The sequence below is a fragment of the Scheffersomyces spartinae genome, assembly GCF_019049425.1.
Source record: "Scheffersomyces spartinae strain ARV_011 chromosome Unknown scaffold_4, whole genome shotgun sequence".
Lineage (NCBI taxonomy): Eukaryota > Fungi > Ascomycota > Pichiomycetes > Serinales > Debaryomycetaceae > Lizanozyma > Lizanozyma spartinae.
The window spans coordinates 193,544-209,843 of NW_025065051.1; the positions used below are offsets into that span (position 1 = coordinate 193,544).

At 36.9% G+C, this 16,300-nt stretch overlaps 8 protein-coding genes across 8 annotated transcripts; 2 read left to right on the forward strand and 6 right to left on the reverse strand.

Annotated features, from left to right (window-relative positions):
• Positions 1-475: 475 nt before the first annotated feature.
• Positions 476-1,570, forward strand: KQ657_003714 (uncharacterized protein; the record flags this gene model as incomplete). The annotated part of the gene is made up of 1 exon (XM_043194412.1): positions 476-1,570. One exon carries the CDS (start codon positions 476-478, stop codon positions 1,568-1,570), a length of 1,095 nt encoding a protein of 364 aa, XP_043050736.1.
• An 84-nt stretch (positions 1,571-1,654) lies between these two features.
• Positions 1,655-3,091, reverse strand: HSV2 (uncharacterized protein; the record flags this gene model as incomplete). The annotated part of the gene is made up of 1 exon (XM_043194413.1): positions 1,655-3,091. One exon carries the CDS (start codon positions 3,089-3,091, stop codon positions 1,655-1,657), a length of 1,437 nt encoding a protein of 478 aa, XP_043050737.1.
• A 787-nt stretch (positions 3,092-3,878) lies between these two features.
• On the reverse strand, positions 3,879-5,882 carry CDC16 (anaphase promoting complex subunit; the record flags this gene model as incomplete). The annotated part of the gene is made up of 1 exon (XM_043194414.1): positions 3,879-5,882. The coding sequence occupies one exon, from the start codon at positions 5,880-5,882 to the stop codon at positions 3,879-3,881; it is 2,004 nt and encodes a 667-aa protein (XP_043050738.1).
• A 377-nt stretch (positions 5,883-6,259) lies between these two features.
• On the forward strand, positions 6,260-7,591 carry KQ657_003717 (uncharacterized protein; the record flags this gene model as incomplete). The annotated part of the gene is made up of 1 exon (XM_043194415.1): positions 6,260-7,591. The coding sequence occupies one exon, from the start codon at positions 6,260-6,262 to the stop codon at positions 7,589-7,591; it is 1,332 nt and encodes a 443-aa protein (XP_043050739.1).
• Positions 7,592-7,708: 117 nt separating this feature from the next.
• On the reverse strand, positions 7,709-8,812 carry LYS1 (saccharopine dehydrogenase (NAD+, L-lysine-forming); the record flags this gene model as incomplete). Its single annotated transcript, XM_043194416.1, has 1 exon — positions 7,709-8,812. One exon carries the CDS (start codon positions 8,810-8,812, stop codon positions 7,709-7,711), a length of 1,104 nt encoding a protein of 367 aa, XP_043050740.1.
• Positions 8,813-9,386: 574 nt separating this feature from the next.
• On the reverse strand, positions 9,387-10,775 carry KQ657_003719 (uncharacterized protein; the record flags this gene model as incomplete). The annotated part of the gene is made up of 1 exon (XM_043194417.1): positions 9,387-10,775. One exon carries the CDS (start codon positions 10,773-10,775, stop codon positions 9,387-9,389), a length of 1,389 nt encoding a protein of 462 aa, XP_043050741.1.
• Positions 10,776-10,943: 168 nt separating this feature from the next.
• XKS1 (xylulokinase) lies at positions 10,944-12,764 on the reverse strand (the record flags this gene model as incomplete). The annotated part of the gene is made up of 1 exon (XM_043194418.1): positions 10,944-12,764. One exon carries the CDS (start codon positions 12,762-12,764, stop codon positions 10,944-10,946), a length of 1,821 nt encoding a protein of 606 aa, XP_043050742.1.
• A 1,846-nt stretch (positions 12,765-14,610) lies between these two features.
• Positions 14,611-15,639, reverse strand: KQ657_003721 (uncharacterized protein; the record flags this gene model as incomplete). The annotated part of the gene is made up of 1 exon (XM_043194419.1): positions 14,611-15,639. One exon carries the CDS (start codon positions 15,637-15,639, stop codon positions 14,611-14,613), a length of 1,029 nt encoding a protein of 342 aa, XP_043050743.1.
• Positions 15,640-16,300: the final 661 nt, after the last annotated feature.

Below are 16,300 nucleotides of genomic sequence, written 5' to 3' on the forward strand. Positions count from 1 at the left end.
AAGACTCGGACACACGCTTTAATAGCCGTTAGTAATGTTCTTCAATGACTTTTAGCTGCACAGTCGATCACCTTGTAGGGAATAATTTGAGTGGCATAAAATTTAATCTCAAATTTTTTGTTCGGGCTGTCGGCATGGTGGGTACACGAAAGATATAATAAAGCCGTTTTAGCCAATGTATAAAGTAGTAAAGGAAGCGAAAGATTTATTTATGATTGTGGAAGCACTTTTATACATAACAATGGTAAAGTAGCAACATTGATCAACACTTTTGTCATATATACTTCACGCCATAATAAGTAGAAGGGTCAATATAAATGAATTTGAATGAATTAACTAACCGGCTTGTCTTTCAGAACCGGAACAAATTTGCAGTACAAACTTATCACGTGACTAGATCAAAAGCACTTGTATGTGGAAAACATCGACCTTGTTGGTAATAACTTACACTAATGAGTTACAATCGAAGTGCACTATGACTAAGCTACCGAAACTGGCTTCCGATAGGTTACTAAACTTGCTTTATACCACCACGTCTTATGAAGTACAGTCCAAGGTTCCTTATATGAGTAAAGTACTCTATAACATTGGTCAGGATGATGCTACCAAGGAGAACCCAGTAGAGCATCGTTCAATACTTGACGACTTACAAGCCAATGATTGGAAACAAAAACCAGTTTCAGAAGCTGTTAGAGACCTTGTCAGACTCAATAAAAGCCATCTATCTACCAATATTCTCAAATTCAAATGTGCTAATTCGTTTATACTGAGTTGGGATTTCTATAACATGTTCCCCATTAACAGAGAAAGAACGTACTTACTCCCTTCTAAGCTACGTAAAAAGGGAGTAGAATTTGAGGTTGTGAAAGCACGAGATCCCAATACTCTTCTTTTCAATGGGTCCTATTATCTTATATTTCCCAATCATATTCTGGCATCAATATATTGGCTAGAAACACGGCTAAAAACTATTAATGGTATGAATGTTAAATTTGAGTTCGTCAAACCAATAGAATCAGAAATGAAGTACATGTCTTCCCCATATTTTGATTCAGAACTTGTTGGAAGTAGTAAGTTGCATTATAAATCAAATACTATTTCTAAAGATGGTGGTTCAAGGAATACCCCAATAAGAAATATATTTAAGGATTCAGAGTCGAAATTGGGTTTAATAGAAGAAGTTTTCAAGTACAATAAAACATACAAAGATAATAATGAAGATATTAACCAAATTAATCCAATTTACACACTGTTAAAGAGTTTTATTAGCATGAACACACGGTTGAATAGTGTGTTGGTAAGAAATCTACCATTTGGATTGTCTAAATTTGCATTACCCAATCTCTTATGGGATTATGATCTAGCTCCATTGTCCAGAGTTTCTGATTGTTTTACTACTATTGCTAAAGACCCTCTGTTACAGATTAGCTTACTGATGATTCAATTTGCGGATCAAGAAAATGCCAGACGATTTGTTAGAAGCTTCCACGGGAGGTTATGGCCAGGCAGCGTACAGAGTAAACAAGAAATGGCCATGGACCAGCCGTTAATATGTGAAATCATAGATTAGATTATACGATTATGCATTGACAAATTATCCGCTTCATGCTCATATGTACATAATTAATATAGACACTGTAGATCACAAGTGCACTTATTCTCCTAATTCCAGGAGTTTCTTCCAACCCGTCCGTACTATTTCCCAATTGGTGTGTTTAGATTGAGAATATCCGTCAAAGTATTCTGATGACATTTGCCTATTATGACTACCATTGGAAACTCTGTCTGAAGTATGCCCACTCGGAATTTGTTCACGGATAGTGTACTTCTCCCATATTCTTTTTTTCTTCCATATAATAACCACCGTATCATTCCCGGACCAGCCGAGAGTACCCAGATCGTGAGAGTTGAGCTCGTCATCTTCATTGTGGTGGTATTTGTTTGTGTTAATAGAACAGAAAGACCATGTGGATTGAAAATATCTGGGGATCGGAATGGGTAGTTGTAGTTTCCGTAAAATATGCTGTTTATTTGTTGGTAAACTTTTGGGGTCATTAGTATTTGAATAGGCGGAACCGATTCCCGAGTTATTGCTTTCATTATACCGGGTTGGATCTTGCATTGTGAATACATGAAGAGTATTTTTATCCGACAATACTGCCAAACGGGAATCATTTGGTGAAAACTTCATCGATGTAATTATAGCTCTATCAATACCCCGTCTAAACTCATAGAGTAATGCTGTTGACTGTGTTGAATGTATTCTTATAATCGTACCTGTTTCACTAGCACTTGCAACAAGTGTTCCTGATCTGCTTAAAGATATTGCTCTTATTTTAGATTTGTGGGCTTTAATGATGCTAACCATATTCTTATTTTGACCGGCAGGAGACACGTCTACTATTTGAATCTGACCAATAGTTTTCCCAGGGAATGCTAGCGTTTGATATTTGGCTGTTTCTCCAAATGGAGATGATGATGACAATGTCTCATTTTCATTCCCACTTTTAACACTTCCAGTGGGCAGTATGCTTGTGCCTGTACTCAATATACTGGCAGAAAGATCAGCTATGCCATGCTCATTGTCAAGAGTTTCATATTCCACTATTTGCTTTGGAGGAGCAGAAAATCCATACACTATCACCTGGTTCCGAAGAACAACTATGATTCTGATCCTCAGGAGAAAAACATTCATCACTGGAACCATAAATTCTAAACTTAAACTGTTTTTACGCTTCAAGTCGTCCCATATAACTACGTTGTTGCTTGCAAACTTGGGGTTTCTACCACCGCCTACCAATGCAAGATAATTGGTACGATGAAGCATGCAAATATGGCCAATCCCAGATCCTCCAGAAGCAGAAGTAGAATGCGACGAAGTCACATTATACTTGTTCTTATCATTTGAGGTACTACCACCACCTCCAAAGTTGCGTTTCACTCGGAGATCAATAGGGTTGGTATTATAAACCACAAACCCTCGTTCATGGCCAACGGCAAAACATCCTTGATCTTGGTTAAAAGCAACACATAAAATGTCTAAGTCACGATTCAGCTTTTTGGCATCAATTATGGGATGGGATGTATTCATTGGTGTAATAGTTATGCAATTGATTTGTTATACTTGAGATGTTTTAGGTAGGTTTTATGTAGTGAAATGGAATGCAATCCGTTCTCTTCCAAAGGGATGAGTGGGAAAGTTATTTTGTTTGTATCCACACCACCACCAATGACTAAAAGCAAGCCTGTTGATGTTTGCCTAAAATAATGAAACAAATAGCTTCTAATAAGAGAATTACCCACAAATTTCACCGTCCCATGTAAAATATTAGTTTACTAAATCGTTTGTTAAAGTGTGAGTCTATATGGAATTTCGGTACCTATAGAACTAAGGAACCTTACACGAATGCTTTCTTACAAGCAGGAGACCTTTACGTAGTATACAGTTTTGAGGGGGAGTGAAGAGCACATTCTGACGTGCTTGGGAAACGGTCGCACCAGACAAACAATCCATCGGATGTAAATAGTACTAAAAGTCGCTCGTGTAAACAAATAAACAAACTCATATTTTCTAACTTTTTATTTTTTGCCGACCCACAGATCAAACAATCTGGAGCGATGATTCAAATTCGATACATAAACTGTCACCGTTAATCTAGATACCACTGACATGTAGCAAACCTTTTTAATGCCAATGACCCCTGGTGCATTAGCAAAGATGATAATTATATCTTTATTACTTTGATGGCGGTGGTAAAACGATCTGCGTGACTTGCATACCGTCATCAGATCTAAACTTTTGAAACAATAAAGGGGTGAATCAGTCAGTCCAAAGGTTGATAAACGTAATCCGAAAAAACTCCTATAAATCTATTTTCTTATTCGATTTCCATTACTTCCTCCCCTTCATCACTCGAATCTTCTCCTGTTTGAAGTCTATGTGCAACTTCGCTGGGGTCTTGGTCAAGTGCCGTATTTTGAGGCGCTAAAGGTTGTGCTGGGGGAGGAGGTGGTGGAAGAGGTTGACGAAGTCCTCCATTCAACAGAAGACGGCCAATTTGTTTGTTCGCGCACTGGAAAAATTCCCCACTGGCTTCTTGATTGGCTGCTAGGGCCCGAGTAAGAATGTCACTTGCAACATGATCATGGGGAGCTATGGCTAAAGCATTATGAAGAGTATCTATGGCAGTAGAATACTCTCCTAATTGTAGATGTATAAGAGCAATTGATGAAAGTAGATTGGAATCATTCTTATTGCTTATACGTAAAACTTGATTAAAACAATCAAGAGCCTTAAAATATTGATGTCCACGTCGATTTACATGTCCTAAATTAGAATGAATTGATATCCAAGTTCGACTATCAGAATTTAAATTCTTTGCTGCAACTAACGCCTCTTGGAGAAATAATTCTGCCTTGACTAAATCAGCTTTTCGAAAGTTTAAAACTCCAAGCTCATTCAATAAAAGTGGATCGGTATTGCAAATCTGATAAGCTGCCAACAAATATTCCTCCGCCAAACCTAAATTATTCATTTGAAGATGTTGCATTGCAAGAAACAAATTTGGTAAATGTGTACCAGGAAATAATCTAGCTGCAAATGCATATGCACTAATTGCTTGTTCATGTTCTCCTTCGGATGCAAATGTATGTGCAAATCCTATCCAAGCTTGACCAAAATTAGGACTAAGAATCGTAGCTTTACTGAAAAACTTTCGAGCTTCAATAGTTCTACCAATTGAAACATAATATATTCCAATGGCTAGCCATGTCATAGGATGCGAGGGATGGGTTTCTGCCATTTGATGTGATTTCAAAAATAACTTATTCTTAGCACCTAATTCATGTAAACAACTTAAATAATCCGGTATCACGTCAAAATTGTATTCATCGATAGCAATGATTTTTTCACAAACTTCTAAACACTCATCAAAATTGCATTGAACATACAAATAATTAGCTCGATTAAGCAACAAATCACAATTATCTCCAAGTTCAAATTCATCTCGTAAAATGGAATCAGCTTCTTCAAATTTGGCTCCATTCAAATATTTGCTTAATTTTGAAGTGTATAATAACTTTATCAATTCATCGTTATTATCAGCATCTCTAAAATTCAAAGTATTAATAAACTGCCACTGTTCTCCGGGATTCATTAAATCATTGCTAATCAATTCATTAAACGCTTCATAGCATTTAACGTCAACTAGACAGGCCTCTTTATAGCATTCCTTTGCTCTTTCAAAGTTATTACGATTAGCGTAAACAATCCCACGCAAATAACACATTGAAGCTTCTAATTTTATACCACCATCATCACTTTTAACTTGATAATTATCATCTCTAACAAATGGATTGGTTTCACCAATAAGGTCAAGTGCTTCATCCCATTGTTCCAATTTAATTAATGAATACGCTGCAAGATACCGACAACTGACAGCTTTCTCATACAACAGCTTTCTTGTTAACAACTTTTTGGCCCGCAAGTAGTTGCCATTATTGAAATATACTTGAGCTAACCAGAATGCATCTCTTGGATCATCAGTCAAGGACAATACTTTATCCCCAATGAATTCAGCTGTTTTATATTGGTGTTGCATTAAAGCATCATGACGCCACAATCTAAGCTTTTCCACTTGTGTTAATGGTTCATATGGCTGATTACTGGTGTTTCCTCCCAAATCCACTGTATGAGTCGATTGGTTATTTGATCTATCGAAATGGAAAAACAGCGAATGGTTTGAATTGGGGGAGTCAAACAACGAGTTCACAGGCTTTGCGTTCGTTGGAGTAATGAACACATCCTTATGTCGGTTGGTGATGAGCGGAGAAATATATAAGGTGGAGTTATGTTGAGAGGGAGTCTTTTGTGGTTGAACCATTATGTCCTTTAGGCAATTATATGATAGATCACACAAGTGAAATTCAATTAGTGATAATGTGTTGTTTACTAAGGAATGATTCTGGGCCACAACTAACAAAGGTTCTTAGTGGAGAATGAAAGGTGTTTTCAATCTGTTATACGGAAACCCAATGACTAGGAATCTATTTACGGTAGTAGTAATGATGTTAATGGTGGACTCATGTAGTCATGGGAGGTATAAACAAACACTCAATAAACTTCGCGGTGACGGACACAAAAGCGGGCGAAAATTATGGATTCGTTCTGACATACATTAGTGCGATGAGATGATGGTTCTTTAGAAACATATACTTATAAACAACTTTATACTTAAACAATTATAGGAAACTTTATAAAATGGCTATACCAAAGAAGTCAGTAGCTGTGACTGAAAAGCCTAAGAAGACCCCGGAAGCCACAGAGAAATCTCCCGAGTCTGATGAAAAGCATTCCAATATATCAAAGGTCCAATTCAGAATATTAGCAGGTTCTTATGAACATAATCTTTTATGTCTTTCAGTATTGGTGGATCCTAAGAACACTAAGCAACCAATATTCCAACCGATTTTCCATTTCCAAGCACATGCTTTAAGCATCAAGTCCATCGATGTTGCTAAAAGATATCTTGTGACAGGATCTAATGATGAACATATTAGAATTTATGATTTGCAAAAGAGAAAGGAGTTGGGAACGTTATTGAGTCATCAAGGTACTGTCACCACATTAAAATTCTCCAAAACCGCTAAGGAAGCCTCTAATGAAACGGAAGATGAATCGTCAACCAAATCAGGTAAGTGGTTATTATCTGGCTCTGAAGACGGGAAAATTATCATATGGAGAACCAAGGATTGGGAAGTATTTGGAACATTGAAGGGTCATACTGGTAGAATTAATGATTTGGACATTCATCCTAGTGGAAGAGTTGCTATTTCTGTATCTCAAGATCAAACAATTAGGTTGTGGAACTTAATGACAGTAAAGAAAGCAGCTGTATTGAAAATTAAAGGTAGAGACCATTTGGGACAGAATGGAGAATTTGTCAGATGGTCCATTAATGGAACACATTTCTTAGTTGGTTTATTAGACAAATTGCTTGTTTATAAGACCCAAGATGCTAAAATCTGTAAAAAGATTAAGTTCAAATCAACTTTGATGTGCATTGAAATCATAGAAATTGATGGGACAGAATGGATTGTTACAGGACACTCAAATGGTTCAATTGACTTTTATGATTTCAAAAATCAAATTATACCGGATGATTCTAATAATGACGAAGTTGAAGATGCTGATGCTGATTTTGTCACACCCACTTTTAGTTTACAAGGCCATGCTAATCGTATTAAAGATTTATCTTTCTATAAGGATAATGCTGAGACCGGAGGAATTCCATATTTGGTTTCAGTTTCTTCAGATGGTAAAATAGTAGTTTGGGACCTAACTAAATCTGTTCGTGATCAAGTTGCCGTATACGATAGTGGTGAACGTTTGAACTGTGTTGTTGTATCACCAGAATCAGTTGAAAAATCCTCTACGATGAAGAGACGTTACAATGAAATTGATACAGAAGGTGCCTTCAGTGAATCTGAATATGAAACCGATGGTGAAGAAATCAAAAAAGTATTGAAAGCAGCCACCAAGAAGGGAAGAAAGGGTAAAAAGTCAAAAAGAGTGAGTGTTCAATTAGAATAAACATGATAGAAAGGTCTCTGATTAAATATAATTTGTATAATATATATATTCATATATTTACGTCTCTATTAATACCAGTATTAATACAAGAATTTATCCCCGTTCCTTAAAAGGTATTTACAACTTAGCAACAAAACGGTCGAACAATTGCTTAGCTCTGACCCAGACAGGAGCGGTTTCTCTTTCGGGTAATTGCATTAAGGAAGGCAACAAGTCTCTGGAAAAGAATTCTGAAGCTTCTCTTGGTAACAAAGAAGGCAAGTGATCAATAGAGCAAACAGATAACTTGGGACCTACTGTGGTTTCAACAAGAACAGTTGGTTCATTGAAAACAGTAGCAACAGTATAGACAGGGACAGGGTTGTGAGGGTTTGTTGTATCAGCAGAGACATCGACAATTGTTCTCAACTTTCTTTCAGGGGTATTCAAAGTTTTCAAATCAATGAATGGAGCAATTGGCTTGGACAAGTAGATACAATTGACGAAAATATCACTTTCGGCAATTTCTACAAATGGACCACCACGGGCAGTTTCCTTCATATCCCACTTCAAAATCTTGTCATCTGGGATGCCAATCTTTTTGAATAAATCAACAGCACCAGAACCACATCTACCTAAAGCTCCAATAACCAAAGCTTGAGGGAATACACCACCATTCTTAGACAAAGCATCATCCAATGCAGCCTTGACATCCTTGATCAAAGAATCTTCATTAGGATATGGTTCAACACCTGGCAATTCTTCATTATCAGCATGAGTTTGCTTGAAAGCCCAATCTAAGACTCCGATAGCAGCACCAGCGAAGCCAGCATAGAAACCAAAAGCAGCAACTCTTCTTCCACTCTCGTCTTCCAAAAATTCCAAGTCATACAAGGTACCATTTCCTTGAGGAAATCTTCTTAAAACATCTTGCCAGCCAGCTTGTCCCTTGTAACAGTGAGCAAATTGAATATGTTCATGTACTAATGGGAAAGATTCTTCAGGTAATTCCTTCAAACCAATGATAATACGATCCTTTGGTGCATCAACCCATGAACCTTCAGGTACTATAGTGGCACCAACGGCTTTATATTCTTCAGACTTGAAAATTGATTGAGAGGATTCTTCAACGAAAACTTGGAATCCAGCATCCAACAACGCCTTAGTGGTTGTTGGAGTCAAAGCTGCTCTGTGTTCCAAAGGCTTGGTTTCAGCTCTCAAATGTAAAATAACTGGGGCCATTATAGCAGATAGTATTACTTGTTAAGGTACTCAATACAGTGTGCAATGAATATCAATTCTTTCTAGAATAAACTTTGTTTAATGGTTGACTTTCTTAGCCGGTTTTATATGGACTGAAAATTTACCCATTTGGTCACCTGCAGACAGTGCCAATCCTAAATGAGTCAAGTACCGCTTTTTTTTATGTTATCAATACGGCGCGCCGGTGCCCCGCTGACTCATCTAAGAATCCAAATAGATAACATGCTCATAGGCTTCCATTGAATTGGCGCTACCAAAACCTGAGATGCCATTTACTCCACAATTCACCCATTTAGTCATAAGCACCAACATGTGATGTAGTAATGACAGTTTTAGCATAGTACCAACTATCAGAGCTACAATGAAAGTTCAATGGTTTATATTGAAAAAAAGGCAGTCAATTTATTTATGATTTTATTACGGGCTTTGATAACATTAATACACCAACAGACTTGACTATGTAGATGCAATTAGACATATATTCTCAATACTATCTACTCGCGAGGTTATACACTTTAGAGGTTTTAATTTTCAAACAATTCTACCAAACCTCTCAAAGTGTCTGCATAAATTGTAGCACATGTTTCCTGAAAATAGGCTCTGCATCAATCCAGTTCTCCGATTCAGCAAAGGAATCTCCCCATACCTTCAAATGCTTTTTTATAAGAGTCACTTCCAACTCCCCAACCTTACCGTTTGACGCCAGTTTCTCTAAGATCAACTGTGCGAACTCTCGATCATTTCGAGAAAGGAATGCAACAACCAAAGCTTCTGTTAATCTTCCTGACGGAGAACGATTGGTTTTTTCGGATGTCTTTGTAGACAATTGAGATATGTAGTCATTGAAAACTTGTATCAGGTTATCGGCATCAAATACAGCGTTAGCAATAATTAACAGTTGTAATTGAGCAACAGTGATTTCTTCGGTGAGTAAAGAGTTCATGATTTGTAGGTTAATTTCTATTTGGGTGTCAACCAGATGATAACCGTAAATAATCACAAGCTGGTTCTGTAAAAGATGGAATTCACTCTTGGCATGTGTTGAATAATAATGATATTTCTGTAATAATTTGGGGAAGTCGTTCAATCGGTAAGCAAGGTACTTCATGAGTTGTAAGCGAATAGCTACACTTTCTATTTCTTTGGATTCAACGATGGCAAAAATACTTGCTAGATCTACCAGCACAAAGGGAATGCCCAATCCCTTAGCAATAGATTCCTCATGGGCACTAATTGATTTCAACAGCTCTTCATTGTTGTTAAGGACCTCGATCGCATTAACATAGTTGGTGATGGAATTCAGCTCACCTTGTTCCAAATAACCAAATAACTTCAAGTAAGTGTACGGATTTAAGTCATTTCCATCAAGAATGATAGAAAGTGCTTGTGGTGAAATCTCACAGACTGTGGCCATTTGGTCAAGCATTGAAATAGCATTCAATTTGTCTAATTTAAGAATAATTTCCTCCAACAAATCCGTGGACACTTGAAACTTCTCTTCACCTTTCATCAGCTCTAAAGTTTCTAAAAGCTCTTGCAACTCCATTTCGAATTCCAGTGCCTCGTATCTCTCACCTCTAATAACCTTTTCAAGTAGTTTAAGCGAAAGCGATGGATGATCCCGGGCAAATTCTTTAGCAAGTTCTTTAGACAGTAAAACTCGACCTGGGTTCAAGTCTAAAAGACGTATTTGGGATTCAAGAGGTAACTTAGATACTTGCGGAATCTTAAAATATATGCCAAAAGAATCTATACCATCAAAGATCATATTGATAAGTTCATTTTTTGATTGATTTTCTGAAGCGATGAGTGCTTGAACAAGATTGACTAATTCATCTTGTGAATGATCGCCTTTGGAAAGTTTACTTTGAAGTAAAGACAAAGTGATAGCGTTTGGCTTTGCAACTAGCGAAGATATAAATCGTCTGGATACCAATGACATTGTGGATGGTCGTTAAATGTCGTTCAAAGGAAGAAGTATATATAAGATCAAGACATTTTTAGTAATTTCGCAACATACTTTATACATGACCAAATTGAGCGAGTCTACAACTATTACACCCCTTTGTTACTAATAAAATTGATTGGTTACTAATTGGCTATTTAATTATTATTTTGTTATTGAGTTTTCTAAAACACTCAACAATCCAATACCCAAACTGTAAGATTCAAACAGAGAATCCACATCGAAACTTTCAATGTACTGATCTTTCTTGTAATACTTTTCTAAATATTCATTGTAGTCAATAAGTTGGTTTTCTTCCTCGCAAGCATAAGACCAAGCAGCTTTATAAGCTCCACCCAAGGCACAGGCATTACTAATTTCCACTTTAAAGTTACCTGCCAGGGGACCTAAGATAGTACCAAATTTCCGAATGATACTGGAATTGTTAGAGGCACCTCCAACATAGAAACATCTATTAGGGTGTGATGAAACCATTTCCTTCGTAATCTTGGTGCCATCAATAGATAAATCAGGGAAATAGTGAACAAGATCTTTATATGGAATGGAATCACTTGCATTTTCTGAAGGGTTGTTATCGATTTCAGGTGTCGCACTTTTGGAACTCTTACTATGAGCCAGCATAAATGCCAAACGAACACGACAACTTAAAGCTTGAGAGTCAACAATACCACAAACATCGTTCTTAATGTCCCACAGAGATTTCATATTCACAGCTCCCGTTGTGGGATCAAACTCACATCGGCGATATATCTTAGCTGGGGTAGTTGGAACAATTTCACCTAATGGGAAGTAAATACCCAATTTCCCATCAAATTTCGATTGAGAGTCTAGTATTTGGTTGAACTCATTCCAAGTTGAAGATTCCAGTAACTGATCTCTAATTTGCTCTCTTGCTAATGAACCATTGCAATAACAAATCATCCCCATATAATGGTTGTGCAATGTGGGATGCTTGAATAAATGATAATTAGGAGATGGATTATAATTGTCAGTGACAATAAGAACAGTTGTTGATGTTCCTAAAGATACAAGAGCATCATTTGCTTGAAGGGGCAATGCAAGAATAGTTGCAAGATTGTCACCTGTCATGGGATAAATTTTGCAATCTGTAGTGAATCCATATTTAGAAACAAAATATGGAGCTATTCTTCCAGCATTCTTATACAATGAAGATGACGACAAGGCATCAATCTTACCCAACTTTCTTTTGATCTCTTGTAATGCTTCATCACGTTCTGATGCCGATTCAACGCCATCATAAATTTTGGAATGGGAAGCTGCAAGCAAGAGTAACTCGTCATTCCAATCATTCGTATTCATATCAAATAAATTCATACCACCAGCATCAGCCAACTCCAAGTCAGAATAATCCCCCACAAGCAAAGTAGTGATAAAACTTGACACCAATGAAATTCTAGAGGTATCATTATAAACTTCGGGCATAGTTCTTGAAATCTTTCTAATTTGTAATCCAGTAAAACGCAAATGACTAGTGGATCCCGTGACCTTAGGTAAATCAATTGCTTCTTTAAAGATTTGGGCTTCCTTTCCTGTCGAGTGGTCTTGCCAATTAGGAGAATAATTATAACTAAAAGCCCCCAGTAACTTTTGCAGTAAAGGTTCATTTTCATTTGTTGATTTCAAGGCATCTTGTAACTGCTCATTTGACCATTTCCAATAAACACTTCCATGTTGTTGCGCAGAGCCACAGATACCCTTAACTTTCAGGAATTCAAACCCATCATTCTTCATTTGTTGCAACACCAGATCGATTGCATCAAGCCAAATTTCAATTGGAGATACAATACAACCCTCTCCTAAATCTAGTACTCCTTTACGTACACCATATTTCTTTCCAATGGGCAACGTATCAAACTCTACAGAATACACTTGAAGAGGAATCAAAGTATCCAGACAAACCAATATCTTCAACTGTTGAGTCAGCAAATCCCACCCCAAAAACATGTTTAAAACTCTATTCTAGACCACTTCACAGGGTTTTTATTGTAAATTGGCCACGCAGGTAAAACGAAAATAAGTAAAAGTGTTAGAAGAATTGCAGCAGGATAAAGAATGTACACTACTGAGTTTGTATAAATGCCAACTATTAATGACAAAAAGCCAGCAAAGTATAAGTAGTTGTTAATAAGCGAGTCGACAGCTTTCTGGCCTTCAAAGTCAATTGATTGTTCAATCCAAGGATGAGGCATCGGAGATTCTCTTGATATGTATACAGAGATACGATAAAGTTATTGTAAATAAGTACAACTAATCTTGACATAAATTCCTTTAGTGACAACAATTCGAAAGTTGACCAGGTGACTAAAGACTAATACGTCACGTGATTCGAATTAAGTAGGCAAGTACTGCTTCATAGTTCAACATACTTTGTCCTTTGAATGAAAATCGAAGATGGTTCCCAACTTATTTCCAAGGTTTGTTTTCTACCATGTATAGCTTTAGAGTTTATTGGAATTAGTATAATGAATACTTATGACCACGTTATTCTACTTCATGGAGAGCAAACAAGGTTTAGCGTGTGAACTTTACATTATTCATCTACTTAAGTTTTTGCACAAATTGCGAAATACTTACCATAAGGTTTTAGACTGCCATTGATCACCTTCTTCCCTGGATATTACTCCCTGCAAAAGCCACATGAGTATTAAGACGATCACCTCCTGATACACAAGATTGTTCATGCCCCTTCAAAAAGTAATGAGGGCATTAACGACCAATTACCGCATGCAGTTCTTCGCTTCTACTGATAAGACATTTTAATTTGTACATACTTTAGTCTCCTTTGCCTTTTAGCATGTCCAATGTCTTATACTTGGGTGATGTCATCATCTTCCCCTGGTACCTTACAACCCAATAATCATGATAGATGGGCTACTAGAATGCCCCACCTCACATAAGTGGGGTATAGTTGTCCAATATTTCCTTCAGTAATGTAATTTCTTCCACATCAAACCCTATTCTTTAAGATTTCTCAGCCTCCAATTTCACATGTTATATACTATCATTTTAATCTTTCCTTTTTGAATATTACCATTATTCCCGATTGGAACTACAGAAGGAGCTCTGGAAAAGAAAATCTATCAAAAAAATGATTACTATAGTTTGTGCTTAATGTGATATCGTAGTTGTTACCCTATACTAATCAGCATCACTGTAGTCGAATGTTGAGTTTGCCAAACTGATATTGATTCCCCACAATTAGAAATAAGAGTATCAAAGGTTTCGAGTTACATTTCCTGGTAACCCCATCGAGGATATGCTTCAAAACTTGATGCACAAAAACGTGCGTAGGTTACCCTTTCTCCGGATTTTGGAACACATGGGGGGGAACATCACAAATGTCGGGGATGTTTGTCCGACAACAGATTTTCTGGCATTGACGAGTGAAACTAAATCAGAAGTACATGGTTTTCGAAATCAATAAATAAATAATAAATAGTAATAAATAATAATTGTTATAATTGTTATAATAATAAATAGGACTTCATCAAACTATTTCATACACAAAAAAGGCAAAATAAACAGCTTTCAGAAAATAGTGGTGAAAAATAATCACCTAACATCACCGTTGACTACCCGTAAAGTAGAAAACGTAATTGTCATCAAACACATAACCAAAACCCAATAGAACACATAAAAGAAGAATAACCAAAACATAGCAAAAGATATAGATAAAAAAATAAGCTCAAGATAGATAACTGAGACCCTACCTCAACATTGATGCAAACGTACCAATTAAATGTACGTTCAAGCTTTAAGAATTCTAGTTCCTCTTTATAAACCCAGTTTTTTAATTGAAAACCCCATTTTCTAGTAAATCTTCCACATTGGTGTATTCTTCATTTGATAATTCCATTAAAGATTCATTATGTGGATCAATGGATTCAAACGAAAACTTATAGCCAGCATTGGAATCTATACTTGCATCAGTGGGGATATCATAAACTTTATGTTGGTGAAGATTATGGGAATGGTATGGGAAAGCAGAATTAGTTTTCACCAATGGTTCAGTAGTACTGACACTCGTAGACCGAGTTAAACTTGTCATCAAACTGTTATAAATGTCTAAATCTGAGAATGGAGAAGACGAAGTTCTGGACAAATCACTTGTAGGAGAAGTAATATCATCTATATCAGCATCATCTTCATCATTGTGCATGAATTCATCATCTTCAAAAACACCCTTTGCAACACTGACAAGGGGTTCTTCTGATTCTTCTTCTTCGATTGTTTCTGGTTGTTTTTGAAATTGTTCCGAATCTTCGGGATCTATGAGGGAGTCATTAAGAAATCGTAACATATCGTCATCGGCACTAGAAGGAGTAGAATAATTACCAGTCAACTCTGTGAAAGATCTTTTGCGGAAATTAGTGTGATCCAGGAAGAAATAGTTGTTCCGAGATAGTATAATGTGTGCAGATGATGGCTGAGCTCCAATTGACTTGGATCGCATAGGAATTGTTGGAGCCAATGCAGAAGGAGAACCTCCTGGGAGTGGGGAGTTAATAGGAGAATTTGTGGTTGTATGAGAAACAGAAGGATTGATGGGAGTTGCCCCATTCCCGTGATTTATAGATTCAGTTGTCAGAAGATCAAGATCAAGGCCTTGATGAGTCTGAGTAAAGCTTTGGTTTGTTTTGAACATAACCGCATTTTTCAAATGCTTGTATTCATTAATCAACAGCAAGAGATGATTCTTCAAGTTGCAATTTTCTGAATCAATGGCGGTTATTTTAGAAGTAAGCTCCTGGGTAGGTGTGTTTCTCTTCTTGCGAGGTTTCACTGCCTTTGGACCTGAGGTGGCAGCGGAAACGTTCATGGTATCATAAGTTTATTTTGGTGGAGATAATACTCAATGCAATGTATAGCCAGGGCACATGCCACTTTATAAGAACTATATAAAAAGGGAATGAATTAAACGTGTAGAAGAAATAAAACACTACTTTGAAAAAGACGTGGTGATTGGTTGTTATTTTTTTCGTTTCTTTCAATTAGCACCTCATCGACAGGTGTAAATTGAAGAACTCTTTGTATATATATATAAAGTGACTCAAGAATATACATAAGTATATAAAAAAAAAAGAGTCGGCCGGTATACGCAGTCCGCGCTGGCGATAATAGCTTCGGTCCCCCATAGGATACCAGACAAAAAGAAAGCCAAAGGAGGATTTTTTTTATTTTGGCACTTGCCTTAGCTACGTACCACAAACACAAAGCGAGCTTGCGGATGGGCACAAAATGCATGCTGACCTTTTCCGTGTTCCTCACTGATCATTGACAACAGGCTTTAAATAAATGGTCATAAGCATGAAGAACTGATTGCAGTTAGAATTAGGAATCTAGCATTCTGGTTTGTAGAAGGAGGCTGTCTTAGTGGTAGAGGCACATTACCTAAGGTGTCTCTAAGTTTCTTTTAGAAGTAGAAATTGTGCATTGGGTTTTGCTTCGTTTAATGTTGGATCGTTCATTGATTAACTGTC